Consider the following 15067-nt stretch of genomic DNA (forward strand, 5'->3'; position numbering starts at 1 on the left):
CCAAGCCCTCCTATATCCTCAGAAGTGCAAAGTCTCTTAATACAAGAGGAGGTGAGTGCCCTTCTACAGAAGGGTGCAGTGACCAAAGTACTCAACCCTCAACTCCAGAAGAGTTTTTATTCAACTCTCTTCTTAGTTCCCAAGAAAGGGGGAGACCAGTAATCAACCTCAAGAGGTTGAACAAATGGGTGGAGCCCCAACACTTCAAGATGGAGGGCTTGGGGACACTAAAAGAGTTACTGAGGGTAAACGATTGGATGGTGAAGGTGGATCTCAAAGATGCCTACTTCACAGTTCCAATTCATGTGGCTCACCAACCCATGCTTCAATTCCAAGTGGGACTGGAACATTACCAGTTCACATACCTGCTTTTCGGCCTGTTGTGTGCACCTTGGGTATTCACCAAAGTGATGAAACCAGTGACCATCCTCCTTCGGAGCATGGGAGTCCGCATGATTATTTATATAGATGACATTCTGCTGATGGCAGAATCCGCAGAACAGGTGACACTTCACCTAGAAGTAACCTCCCCTACTCAGCAGATAGAGTTCCTGGGTCTCCAGGTGCACTCTACCACACTTCAACTGAGCCTCCCAGGGGAGAAGCTCCATCATATCAGGCTGGAGGTGAGCCAGACCTTGAGGAAAGATCAAGTGACAGCACGTCAGCTGGCTCAAGTAATAGGGAAATTGCATGCAACATCCCAAGCAGTCCTCCCAGCTCCCTTGTTTTACTGGTCCCTACAAGGGGATCTACAGAGAGTACTGAGCAGCAGCAACCAGAATTATGGTACACTCCTCACTCTCTCCCTCCCAGCCAAAGAAGAGTTACTTTGGTGGCAGGAGAGACTTTCCCAATGGAATGGCAAAACCCTAGTTCGCCAAAAAGAAACAGTGGTGATAAGGTCGGATGCATCCCTACAGGGATGGGGAGCAGTGTGCAACAGCACCAGGACTGGGGGACCGTGGAGCCAGGAAGAGCAGGAAATGCACATAAATTGTCTGGAGCTGCTGGCTGCAACCTTAGCAGTGCAGTCCTTCTTGAAGGATCAAGCAGATGTGTCCGTACTGTTACAGCTTGACAATCAGACAGCTGTAGCATACATCAACAACCTGGGAGGCATAGTTTCTCCACAGCTGACAAGACTTGCGAAGGATCTATGGATGTGGGTTCTATCCAAGGATCTTGTGATTTCCTCGGTGCATATTCAGGGAATTACCAATTGTGTGGCAGATGCAGAGTCCAGGACATGGACAGACCAGACAGACTGGAGCCTTCATCCCGAGATATTCAGGGAAATCAATTGGCAATGGGGCCCACTAGAAGTGGACCTATTTGCATCCCACCTGTCCAACCAGCTTCCACGATTCTTCAGCTGCAGACCATACCCATTGGCAGAAGCAACAGATGCTTTCAGCCAACAATGGGGCCCATTGAAGGGATATGCAAACACTCCGTGGTGCCTAGTGGCCAGAGTTCTTTCACAGGTGAAGAGCCAGCAAGCTCAAGTAATTCTCGTGGCTCCGGTGTGGAAAGGGCAACCATGGTACCCAGTCCTGCTGGGAACGTTGTTCGACTACCCGAGACAGCTTCCACACAATCGGGACACATTCCAGGAGTCATCCAACAGAATCCAGGTGGAATTCCTGCCACAGTTGGCCATGTGGCCTATCTCCGGGAAAAGTTTGGAAGTACTAACCTTTCAAACAAAGTTAAAAAAACTACTCCTTGCATCCTGGAAGAGCAAAACTTCGCAATCCTACGACTCCCACTTCAAGAAATGGTTGGGCTGGTGTACTGAACAGAGTTGTGATCCCATTTCAGGACCCGCTTCAGATATAGCCAATTTTCTGGCTGACCTACACTCGCAGGGGTACCAGACAAATTCTCTAAATGCCTGCAGGTCAGCAATATCCAGTGTTCATGATAAGGTGGATGACGTGGAGGTAGGTAAGCACCCTCTAGTAGCCAGACTCCTTAAAGGGGCCTTTCATGCAAGGCCACCACTGCCAAAGTACACTGGTACATGGAATGTTCAGGTGGTACTTGACCATATGCTATAATGGGGTGACACTGCTACGTTATCACTAAAGCTATTAACATTCAAACTGGTAATGGTGATGTCTCTGGCCAGACCATCCCAATCTGCTGATTTGGCATCTCTACACTTGAGCAATTGTCAATTCAAACCAGAGGGTGTAGTGTTCTTGCCATCTACTCTGGCCAAGCAATCAAGACAGGGTAAGGCCTTGACTGATTACTATTTTGCCAGCTTCCCTGACAACAAAGAACTGTGTCCAGTGAAGACTCTTCGTCAGTATAAACAGATGACAACCCCTTTGAGAAAGGGAAATAGTCAACTGTTTCTAGGTATCGTCAAGCCTCACAACCCAGTAGCTCCATGCATCATCGGTGGTTAAAAGAGGTCCTTAAGATGTCAGGCGTTGATGTTAGTATCTTTACAGGACATTCCACAAGAGGAGCTTTGTCCTCAGCAGCAGCTGACTCTGGGATTACCACTGGTGACATATTGAAAACAGCTGACTAGAGCACAGAGTCTGTTTTCAGAAAGTTCTACTACCGTTCCAGCCATGACCCCTCATATGGTAGAGCTGCGTTATCACACAGAAGCAGCGAGACTTAATCATGTTTTTATAGTACTTCTGTGTCAAATATTGTGTTGATATCTACACTCTGTTTTTTTTCTGGTATGTTACGTAAACTCTGGCATACTATTGTACTCGACTCCACCTTCTAATACAGTAGGTTGGTTTTTGAGCTACAAACAACACCAATGATATGCGAGACTGAGCCTTCTGAAATATAATTTCCAAATGGCTCAGATCACACAGTGATTGCATGCTATTTGGGATTATATGAAGAAGGTGAAGTCGAGCATATCAATGGTCCCACCCACCCATGCTCCATAACTCTCATGCACTTGGCTCGCTATCAAAAGGCCAAAGGTGTGAAAGCATGGCAATTTTTATATGGATGCCTCGCACATGCGCAGCAGCACATGTGCTTCGTATCCTAATATTTTAATGACTAACTAGCTGTAATTCTAGGAAACCAGGCCCAACACCATTGATATGCTCGACTTCACCTTCTTCATATAATCCCAAATAGCATGCAATCACTGCGTGATCTGAGCCATTTGGAAATTATCATCATCTAAATTCAGTAACAAAGCCAGATGTACAGTGAAACCTGTTTAATCAGGCCACTGTATAAAGAGGTCACCTGTCTAAATTGGCCATTATAAAAATCCCCACATGTGCCAACTGTGTACAAAGTGACCTGCTTAATGCAGTCAGAAAAGTTTGTCCCTATGATGACCGGAATAGACAGGTTTCACTGTATTTCTTTTGTCGAGGATTGATGATATCTTAGATCAATTGGGAAAATCAAAGTATTTTACAAAATTAGACCTTGCAGCAGGGTACTGGCAGATACGAATTCATGAAGACAGCCAATATTCATAACTCAACATGGATTATATGAATTCAGGGTGATGCAGTTTGGTGTCATGAATGCACCTGCTGTATTCCAATGGTTAATGCAGAGAGTGTTGGCAGGATCATGGTAAGGAGTTTGCATCTGTTTATTTGGATGATGTAATAGTCTTTTTAGAATCCTTACAAGATCACATCGATTATCTGAGAACTGTGTGTAGCAGATTGAGGGATGCTGGTTTAAACTAAACCCAAAGAAATGTAAATTTATTTGTGAAGAAATAGAATTTTTGGGCCATTTAGTAACACCGTCTGGATTAAAACCCAATGGTAGGAACTTGGATACAGTAAAACAATTTCCTACCCCTACTAGCCTGAAGCAGTTGAAACAGTTCTTAGGAATGACATTCCATTGTCGCTGTTTTGTTATGGATTATGCGAAAATTGTTCACCCATTGTATGCACCGACTAAGAAGGGAGCAACTTTTAATTGGACTGCTGAGTGTGAGGCTGCATTCGAAGTTTGAGGAGTAGGTTGATAACAGCACCTGTTCTTGCCTACTCCCATTTCAGTAAAGATTTTACACTGGAAACCGATGCTAGCAAGATTGGGTTAGGAGCAATACTATCCCAGTATCAAGATGACAACAAGTTAGATCCAGTGGTATTCACCAGTCGTTCCGTGTCTATTGCTGAATCCAATTATGCAATAACCAACTTAGAAACATTGGCGGTAGTTTGGTCAGTTACTCATTTTAAATACTACCTTTATGGTCATAAGGTAACAATCATAACAGACCATGCAGCTGTTAAAGCTATTAACAAAATCTGAGTGGGCAGCATGCCCAATGGTGGAGTAAGCTATATGGATGTATCAAGGAAGTGGAAATGGCAGGAAGGAATAATCAGCATGCAGATGCACTGTCACGGCAGCCTGTCTTAACTGCACCAACAAATGCAGAGGCCAGCTCAGAAGTTCGTTCAAGTTGCACAGATTTCTGTCAACAGTGATCCTAATACTATTGAGACCTTACTATGTAGAGATCTTACACTTGATAACATCAATAAAAGCAACACATTTGCTGATGAACAACTCAAGATCCTACTTTGCAGCCAATAATTTTTTTATTTATTACAAGGAACTCTACCGGAAGAGTCTCAGCTTAACAACAAAGACAGTGACTCAAGCTTCTATGTACACTATAGTGGATGGAATTCTTTATTACACTGGACAGAAAGATGATCTTCCAAGAGCAGTCATGCCTTGTGGACACATGATGGAAGACCATGGAGGAGTCATGGTGGGACTTTTTTTTTGGTCCTAGAACTTACAAAGCCATGATGGTGGCAGAATATGTATCGTGATATCATCAACTATACCGGAGGCTGTGCACAATGTGCTATTGTTAGTGGTGGAGGAAAGAAGCAGCTCCCTCCAATGCAGTCCATTTCAGTGGACCATCCTTTTCAGATTATAGGTGTTGACATCATGGAGCTACCATTGACATCTAATGGTAATAGATACGTCATTGTGTTCCAGGATCTGTTCACCAAGTGGCGTATGGTTTATGTCATTCCTGATCAAAAGACAGAGAGGATTGTTAAGCTCTTTACACAAGAGATAGTACCCATGTTTGGGGTTCCAGAAGTCTTGTTATCTGATTGTGGCACAAATTTGTTGTCCTTTCTCATGCAGGACGATGTAAGTTGCTTGGAATTAAAAAACTTAATACCATAGTACACCATTCACAATGTAATGGCACAGTTGAAAGATTTAACCATACATTGAAGACCAAACATGTCTCCAAATTTGGAGTACAGTGGGACACTTACTTGTCAGGTGTATTATTTGCCTATCACAACACACCACATTCTTCAACTGAAGAAAAACTTTTATTTATACTATATGGATTTGACTGTCATCATCCAACACAAGCAACTACCTTAAACCTGTAAGCCTAACAAATATTAATGACTATCGAGAAGAGCTTATACTGTCTCTATCATCTGCATGACATCTGGCAGAGAAATCTATTACAAGGGCACAGCAATATGAAAAGATTGGCACAGCAACATGAAAAGATTAAATAAGACAAACACTCTACACCCAGTAAACTTAGCCTGGGAGACTGGATATTGATTTATGTTCCACAGGATGAAACAGGAAAGCACCGCAAGCTGTCTAGATCGTGGAATGGCCCATACCACATTATCTCTTGAGATGATCCTGATATCACAACTAAAAAATATTCTTTCCTGATGATCCTCCTATTCAAATTCATCATTAAGTGTCCATCAGGTTTTCCTATTGAGTTTTATTGCTATGGGACTAAAAGAGCCAAGCCTGGGAGACTATCAAAGCAGTTACAGAAACAGTTGGCATTAGTAGACACCCAGTTTAGACAATTGACCAGCACTAATGATGAAGCTAATGTTGACCAATCAGAGCACCAGAACAACAGTTCTGTTAATGAAACTGATACTATTGCATTTACTCCAGAAGGCACTTTAACGGATAGATAGTGCTCTCCTGGACAACAGGATTTTGCTTGCCTGCAGTCAAGAAAGAATTCTGACCTACTTGTATTCTCTGAGGAGCCAAAGTCAAGGCCAGAAGAAGTGCTACAAGAACTAGAAGCTCGGGGAAAGCTTGGATGGTGAAGGGAGTGATGTAAGAGAGACATTATTATAATTTTAGATGATGTAATTTATTATGTAATGTGATGTCATTGTCTAGTATAAAATCTAAAAACATTTGTACTAAATTCAGAGTGCTATAAATTATGTGATTTTGTAAGACTGTTTTGCTGTGCTGCCTTTGAAAAAGAATCATTGAGTCTTACACTTATATAAATACTTAGTTGCCGAAAGTATAGAGCATTACAATACAAACAGATGGATTTTGAATAAATGCCCAGTATAAATGACGCCTAGTGCAATCATTATTCTAATGTTAAGATATTCTGTGTTTGGTCATAGCTACACTACGATCAGAAGAACGCTTTTGGAACTATCTTTAAAGTTTGAATCTGTATGAAATAGGGAAGGGAAAACATCAAGGAGAGTGCAACATTGAGGTATGAAGTTGATCCTACATCAATGCTGGTCTAGCATTTAAATACCCGTCTTGTGTAGTTTGTTGGTCTTGTTTAGTAGCTGGGGTAAAAGTTGTTTGAAAGAAATGACCATAATTCCAGATGATACAGTAGTTTAAAAGTTAAATCATTCCTGTATTAGAGATCAACTAAAGAAACAATCAAATCAGCATGTTAACCATTCTAAAGCTACTATGGAATGTGTCAAGCCCTTTAAAGCCTTATCAAGTTTCCCAATTTAATTGTTTGCATTACATTTATTTTAAAATGCTGTTGCAATACTAAACGAAATTTGGTACTGTAGCTAGATTGCAACTATGTATAAAAATGGCTGAAAAATCAGGTTTATAAAAAGGTCCGCAATTTGCAGCCTGAAAAGGTCCTGCTTAATTCAGAGGTAAACATGTGTTTTCCTTTCAATAATTTACAATGCTACAATCGTTATTTCATGTTACTAGCTGGAGTTCACATGACCACATAATTTTTATCAACTTATGATTATCAGGAGCTTATTGACTCTGGAGGACGAGGACTTGATAAGCTTTTGATGGTAAAATAAACAGTACACAAACAAATACAAATCTTACCCCATCCAAGTAGCAAGAAGATATACGTGCTTTGAAAATAGTGATAATCTGTCATATTTGCAAGCATCACTAAGATGATGACTCCTTCACACAATGTCCAACAAAAAACAGCCAAAATAAAGTAGTGTAGAAGAGTTGTGGTTACTATACAACCTTCCTGTAATAGTACGTAGATATGTAACAAATTAACACACTGCACTATTCGACCCTCTATACCTACATACATAAGCATATAAACAATAATTTATATTCATGATAGATACACCAAGAGTCACATACACAATAATTTATTATGTCCACCTACTTTACTATCCTTAGCTGCTGCTATTCCACTGACAAATGCTATCAGTGTTAGCAGGAGAGCAATTGAGAGATTTAAATGGATCAAATTGTGCTTTTCTTTAAGAGTTGTTTTTCTTCAGTAGAGGAGAGCACATGTAAAATGGCAAGTATTATGCAACAAATAAATTATTTACCTTGATACAACAATCATAACAATAGTTAACAGTAGACATACAATGGAAACACCACAGCCAATGTAAGTGACAAGGTGATGATCAGAAGTTGACTATATATCATGAAAAACAAAATTCCATATATTACTACACCTTATTATGTATACTAAGGCTGCTCTGATATCATACTTTACACCGGTATCTGATATTAACAATCTAGTATCAATTCAGGTTGTCTGATGAACTGATATTACAGAAACAGCCAATACATCTAAAGCATAACCGATATTCATTTTTGAGATGTATATCTTTATCTAATCAAAAACAGCCAAGCTGTAAAAAAAGGAGTGCGGCCCTTGAAAAGGCTATGGTGAAAAAAGATGTGAAATCCAAGGTGGCGGCCAAGAAATGGCTGTGATGGTAGGTTAATGGTAAAAATTTTAATAACAACAATTCAGGTGAATTTGGTGCCGCTTGGTCAATTGGCACAAAATTCACCTGAATTGTCGTTATTAAAATTTTTACCATTAACCTACCATCACAGCCATTTCTTGGCCGCCACCTTGGATTTCACATCTTTTTTCACCATAGCCTTTTCAAGGGCCGCACTCCTTTTTTTACAGCTTGGCTGTTTTTGACTAGATTTCACTTCTTTTTGTATTTGTATACCCCAAAGCCGGCCTATGGCCAGCTTTGGGGCTTTTTAACCTATATATTTTTCTTTACCACAGGAAAAGAAAAAGATGAAGCAGATTTTATAAATACTTTAACTCATTCTGATTTTATCAGTAAATGTACAAATTATATATAAAATGCATATATCAAGAGTTCATAATATAAAAGAGAGCATATATTTATTACATGTCATTTAATACCCACAGGATAATTTGCAGCTGATCTCTCTACTGGGTGACTTGAAATGTAGCTGAACTCTCTACAGGGTGATCTGCTTGTACGTAGATGAACTCTTTACAGGATTCTCTCTACAGGGTGACTTGACTCTAGCTGAACTCTCTGCAGGGTTATCTGTTTGTAGTTGAATTCTCTACAGGGTGATTTGTTTGCAGCTGAACTCTCTACAAGGTAACTTCTTCTAGCTGATCTGTCTACAGGGTGACTTGTTTCTAGCTGGTCTCTCTACAGGGTGATGTGTTTGTAGCTGAATTCTCTACAGGGTGATGTGTTTGCAGCTGAACTCTCTACATGGTGGTTGCTTTGTAGCTGAACTCTCTAAAAGGTGACTTCTTCTAGCTGAACTCTCTACAGGGTGATCTTTTCATAGCTGAACTCTCTACAGGATGATTTGTTTGCAGCTGAACTCTCTACAGGGTGATTTGTTTGTAGCTGAAATCCCTACAAGGTAACTTCTTCTAGCTGATCTTTCTACAGGGCGATTTGTTTGTTGCTGAGTTCTCTACAGGGTGTTTGTTTGCAGCTGAATTCTCTACATGGTGGTTTCTTTATAGCTGAACTCTCTACAAGGTGACTTCTTCTAGCTGATCTCTCTATAGGGTGATTTGTTTGTAGCTGAACTCTCTACAGGTGATTTGTTTGTAGCTGAACTCTCTACAAGGTGATACTTCTAGGTGATCTCTCTACAGGATGACTTGTTTCTAACTGAACTCTCAACAGGGTGATCTGTTCATAGCTGAACTTTCTACTGGGTGATTTATTTGCAGCTGAACTCTCTACATGGTGGTTTCTTTGTAGCTGAACTCTCTACAAGGTAATTTCTTCTAGCTGAACTCTCTACAGGGTGACTTGTTTCTAGCTGATCTCTCTACAGGGTGATCTGTTCATAGCTGAACTTTCTACAGGGTGATTTGTTTGCAGCTGAACTCTCTACATGGTAGTTTCTTTGTAGCTGAACTCTCTACAATGTGACTTCTTCTAGCTGAACTCTCTACAAGGTGACTTGTTTCTAGCTGATCTCTTTACAGGGTGACTTGTTTCTAGCTGAACTCTCTACATGTGATTTGTTTGTAGCTGAACTCTCTACATGGTGGTTTCGTTGTAGCTGAACTCTCTACAAGGTAACTTCTTCTAGCTGATCTTTTCACAGGGCATATTTGTTTGTAGTAGAGTTCTCTACAGGGTGATATGTTTGCAGCTGAACTCTCTACATGGTAGTTTCTTTGTAGCTGAACTCTCTACAATGTGACTTCTTCTAGCTGAACTCTCTACAGGGTGACTTGTTTCTAGCTGAACTTTCTATTGGGTGATTTGTTTGCAGCTTAACTCTCTACATGGTAATTTTTTTGTAGCTAAACTCTCTACAAGGTGACTTCTTCTAGCTGATCTCTCTACAGGGTGATTTGTTTGTAGCTGAACTCTCTACAGGTGATTTGTTTGTATCTGAACGTTCTACAAGGTGATACTTCTAGCTGATCTCTCTACAGGATGATTTGTTTCTAACTGAACTCTCAACAGGGTGATCTGTTCATAGCTGAACTTTCTACTGGGTGATTTGTTTGCAGCTTAACTCTCTACATGGTGGTTTCTTTGTAGCTGAACTATCTACAAGGTAACTTTTTCTAGCTGATCTTTTTACAGGGCATGTTTGTTTGTAGCTGAGTTCTCTACAAGGTGCTTTGTTTGCAGCTGAACTCTCTACATGATGGTTTTTTTTGTGGCTGAACTCTCTACAAGGTGACTTCTTCTAGCTGATACAGGGTGACTTGTTTCTAGATGAACTCTCTACAGGGTGATTTGTTTGTAGCTGAACTCTCTACAAGGTAACTTCTTCTAGCTGATCTTTCTACAGGATGATTTGTTTGTAGCTGAATTCTCTACAGGGTGACTTGTTTCTAGCTGATCTCTATACAGGGTGACTTGTTCCTAGCTGAACTCTCTACAGGTGATTTGTTTGCAGCTGAACTCTCTTACATGGCAGTTTCTTTGTAGCTGAACTCTCTACAAGGTGACTTCTTCTAGCTGATCGCTCTACAAGATGACTTGTTTCTAACTGAACTCTCTACAGTGTGATCTGTTCATAGCGGAACTTTCTACTGGGTGATTTGTTTGCAGCTGAACATTTTGCATGATTGTTTCTTTGTAACTGAACTCTCTACAAGGTAACTTCTTCTAGCCGATCTCTCTACAGGGCAATTTGTTTGAGCTGAACTCTCTACATGATGGTTTCTTTGTAGCTGAACTCTCTATTAGGTACCTTCTTCTGGCTGATCTGACTACAGGGTGACTTGTTTGTAGCTGAATTCCATACAGAATAACTTGTAATGTAATATAATTGAGTAAATTATAAATGCAGCTGAATGCTTTATTAGGGTGACTGTTCTATTAGAGTATCTCGATCTCGCATTTGCTACACGTAGTTGCCTTTCGAATCATAACTCAGTGGTTTGTAATCCGATTCTTCTGTACTACTGCAAGGACTTTCTATGATGAGTATTCCAGCTACATACTGATTTTCAGCTCATTGCTCTAAGCGGTTTGCCTGATAGACACGAAAACTGATCAGTGGGGGAATCTTGATGGAAGCTGTTTTATCTCAGAATTGGATAAAGTTTATTTGGAAGTGATACATTGGAAGAAGAACAGTTTTGCAGTTCCACGGGGTTCAGCTGGTAAGGCTTTTGTACTTGAACTGGCTCGTTTGTTTCGTGCTGTAGGTGAGGGTTCTTCCCTGGAATCTGTCGCCCTTAAGGCAATTGTTGTGGTTTGTATATTACTGCTCCAGAAGCCAAGCCGCACATCTAAGGACAAGGATCACACTCTCCTATTGGAGCAGCGGCTGAAACAGTGGAAGGATGGGAATCTACTTGAACTGGTTACTGAGGGAGGAGCTATACAGGGTCGTCTCAAGAGCCATTTGCCAAAACTAAGTGAGGCACAACTTGTACGTAACTTTTCTAAGCTAATGTTTGAGGGTAAAACCAAGGCTGCTTTACGATTAGTCTCAGGTTACCAACGTGGTGGAGTTCTAAACTTGGATGAGATAGCTGATTCTGCTTCTCCTGGCCATTGTGTTCGCGATGTTCTGCGGGCTAAACATCCTCCAGCTCAGCCTTTGGATCCTAAGTGTCTTCTACAGCATTGGGCTGACCCACCATCCGTACACCCTGTTATATTCTCTTCTCTTAATGCTGCTGTTATCAGGTCTGCTGCTTTGCGTGCATCTGGTGCGGCTGGACCCTCTGGGATCGACGCTCGTGGTTGTCATCGACTTTGTACCTCATTTCACTCTGCTTCAGGTGAATTGTGTGTTGCAATGTCCTCTTTTGCTCGTCGTTTATGTACTGTTTTCCTCTCCCCAGATTTGCTCTCGCCTTTTTTGGTGTGTCGCCTCATTGCTTTGGATAAAAATCCTGGGGTGCGGCCTATTGGTGTGTGCGAGGTTATGAGACGTATTGTTGCTAAGGCTGTGCTGGTCATCCTGCGGGATGACATTCAGGAGGCAGCTGGTTCACACCAACTTTGTGCGGGGCAACTTTCTGGGGCGGAGGCTGCGGTTCATGCTGTCCGAAAGGTTTTTGAGGAAGGAAGCACTGAGGCTGTGTTGCTGGTGGACGCCTCCAATGCCTTTAACTCGCTGAACCGTTTGGTGGCTCTACACAACATCAGACAACTGTGGCCGCAACTTTCCACTATTCTGATCAATATTTATAGGTCTCCAGCCTCTTTGCTTGTTTCTGGGGAGGTTATTTTATCAGAGGAGGGTACTACACAGGGAGACCCACTAGCTATGCCTATGTATGCCCTTGCTACAGTGCCTTTAATCAATCAACTTCATGGGACAGTGGACCAGGTCTGGTATGCTGATGATGCTTGTGCTTGTAGCAGTATACAGGACTTGCTCATCTGGTGGAACCAGCTCTGTATTAAGGGACCTGCTTTTGGCTATTTTGTGAATGCTCCTAAAACTTGGTTAGTTTCTAAGGAAAGGTTCCATTCAATTGCTACTACTCTGTTCTCAGATACTGATGTTCAAATTACTTCCGCAGGCCGTTCCTACCTTGGGGCTGCCATTGGTTCAAACGCTTATGTCCAGGAATTTGTGAGGGACAAGGTTGTTGGTTGGTCAGCAGAGATTACTCGGCTTGCCAAGTTCGCACAAGTTCAACCGCATGCTGCTTATTCCGCTCTCACTCATGGCTTGTCAAGCCATTGGCTCTACCTTTGTCGCACTACTCCAAACATATCAGAGGCTTTACAACCCCTTGAGGACAACATCCGGCTGGTACTTATCCCTACTTTGATGGGATGCTCTCCACCAAATGACACAATCCGTAAATTATTTTCCCTTCCACCTTGATATGGTGGTTTGGGTATCATAAACCCAACTCTTATTGCAGCTGAGGAGTATTCAGCCTTGTGTCACATTACTGAGCCTCTTTCACAATTCATTCTGGACCGGGGTACCAATTCGGCTATTGTTAAAACAGAACAGCTATCTCGCAAGTCCGCAATCCGCAATTCCAAATCTTCCAACTATTCGGATAGATCTTCCAGTTTGCGTACCCACTTAGATCCCTCCTCTCAACGCGCTTTAGATCTAGCCTCAGCCAAAGGGGCCTCCAACTGGCTTACCACCCGGCCCCTACAGGAACATGGCTTTGCACTGCATAAGTCCGCATTTCATGATGCCGTGGCACTACGTTATGGGTGGTATCCTCAGCGGACTCCTGCTCACTGTGCATGTGGGACTTCCTTTTCAGTGGAGCATGCTTCATCCTGTCCCAAGGGTGGCTTACCTTCTATCCGACACAATGAGATCAGAGATCTAACTGCTACCCTGTTGACTGAAGTATGCTCTCAGGTAGCTGTTGAACCAGAGCTCCAGCCGGTTTCACAGCAGGACTACCCTGCTTCTGCCAATATCCAAGATGGTGCCCGTCTTGACATCGCCATGAATGGTTTTTGGGGTGGAAGAAGTGAAAGATGTTTTGTGGATGTGCGGGTGTTCAACCCTCTGGCTGCTTCTAATGCGTCCTCATCACTGGCCTCCTGTTATCGGAGGCACGAGAACATTAAGAAACGTGCGTATGCTCAGAGAATTCGTGAGGAGGAGCATGCCTCTTTTACCCCCCTGGTAATGCCTGCCTCTGGTGGTCTGGCTCATGAGGCTTCTGTTTTTTATCAACGCTTGGCTCATCAACTTTCAAATAAGTGGGGCGATGATTACTCTGTTGTCATGGGGTGGTTAAGGTGCTGTCTATCTTTTTCTCTCTTGCAGTCCTCCATACAATGCATCCGCGGAGCCCGCTCATCCATTGGTCACTATGTTAAGACTCCCCCAATTGTGGAGCTGATTCGGGCAGAGTCTCAGTTTGCCGTGGACTAAGAAAGTCCCGGTTTGTCCAGCACAAGCCATTTATGTGCTGGGGGTGGTAGGCAAGGGCAGTCCATCAAGCCCGGGAAAAAAAAACTGATAGTTTTTTTATTCATAAAAATCGATCGCATAATTTTGACACAGGTTGGGTTTTGTGTCATATCTCCATGGTCTTTATCCCGATTCCTTTCAAACCACAAAAAGGCACTCCTACGATAGTTGCTCCATCTACATAGCAATTTTCAACTGATTCCTCAAAGGAGTTTACCCTGTAGGCGTGACAGACCTTCGACCTTATTTTATGCAAATAATCAGTCATAACTCTGTGAATGTTCATCGGATTCCTACCAACGTTGGTACAGATATCCGCCTTAATGAGCCCTTTAAGTGTGCCAAATGTCAGCCCGATCCAAGTACACATTCGTGTTTTATGGCGGATTTTGCGAAATGTGCGAAATGAAGAAGTAGAAGAAGAAAAAAACGAAGAAATTAAAACGAAATTTTGTTCGCTCGTATCTCGGAAATGGCTGGAGCGATTTTCTTCAAATTTGGTGTGTGAACTCCCCTTGCTGGCCGGCACCTCTCTAGCAAATTTGGTTCCAATCGGATAAGGGATCACAGAGTTACATAGGTGTGGAAATTGTGTTTTCTTTCTTCCTGTTAATATACTCACGGGTGGCACGCCGGCTTCTTGGGCCGCACGACACACTACCGTGTGTCTTGATATTTAACACCCCGTTGTAATGTCATTTTGCTGTGTGGCTTATTTTACTGTTTATATCAGTGAAATAAATCTCTTAACTGACCGATATTAATAACAATATATTAAGATGGATGAAAAGCACATTTTCCAGTTCCTTCATACAAACATGCCTGTTTATACATCACTACCAGCTTTCCTTGACGGTATGTAATTTTAATTTTGCAGCATATTGTATGTTGATTATCTGAAAACAGGTATATAGTTAAAGAACTGCCTTACTTTTTTATGCAGAAATCAACACCAAAACATAGACGGAATAAATACAGGCAGTGCTTGTATATGAATTATGCTGTGTGACAAATACATATTAGTAGTAGGCCATAAGTTAAACATATTCCTACACTCCTACTATATACCTAGCCAATACTGCAAAGATGCAGTGAAGGTATTGTGAGGCTGGTGATACTTTTGGCCAAACCTTGA

At 41.9% G+C, this 15067-nt stretch overlaps 1 protein-coding gene across 1 annotated transcript in view; it reads right to left on the reverse strand.

Moving 5' to 3' along the window:
* The window catches only part of LOC136245248 (uncharacterized), a 201949-nt gene that overhangs the window by 72299 nt on the left and 114583 nt on the right, over window positions 1-15067 (reverse strand). Inside the window, exons 26-28 of the mRNA XM_066036736.1 lie at window positions 7614-7705; window positions 7442-7553; window positions 7138-7294 (exon numbers count right to left, since the gene is read on the reverse strand). Coding sequence (XP_065892808.1) covers window positions 7138-7294; window positions 7442-7553; window positions 7614-7705 — 361 coding nt within the window. The remainder of the gene's footprint in view (window positions 1-7137; window positions 7295-7441; window positions 7554-7613; window positions 7706-15067) is intronic.

Source organism: Dysidea avara, chromosome 15, assembly GCF_963678975.1.
Source record: "Dysidea avara chromosome 15, odDysAvar1.4, whole genome shotgun sequence".
NCBI lineage: Eukaryota > Metazoa > Porifera > Demospongiae > Dictyoceratida > Dysideidae > Dysidea > Dysidea avara.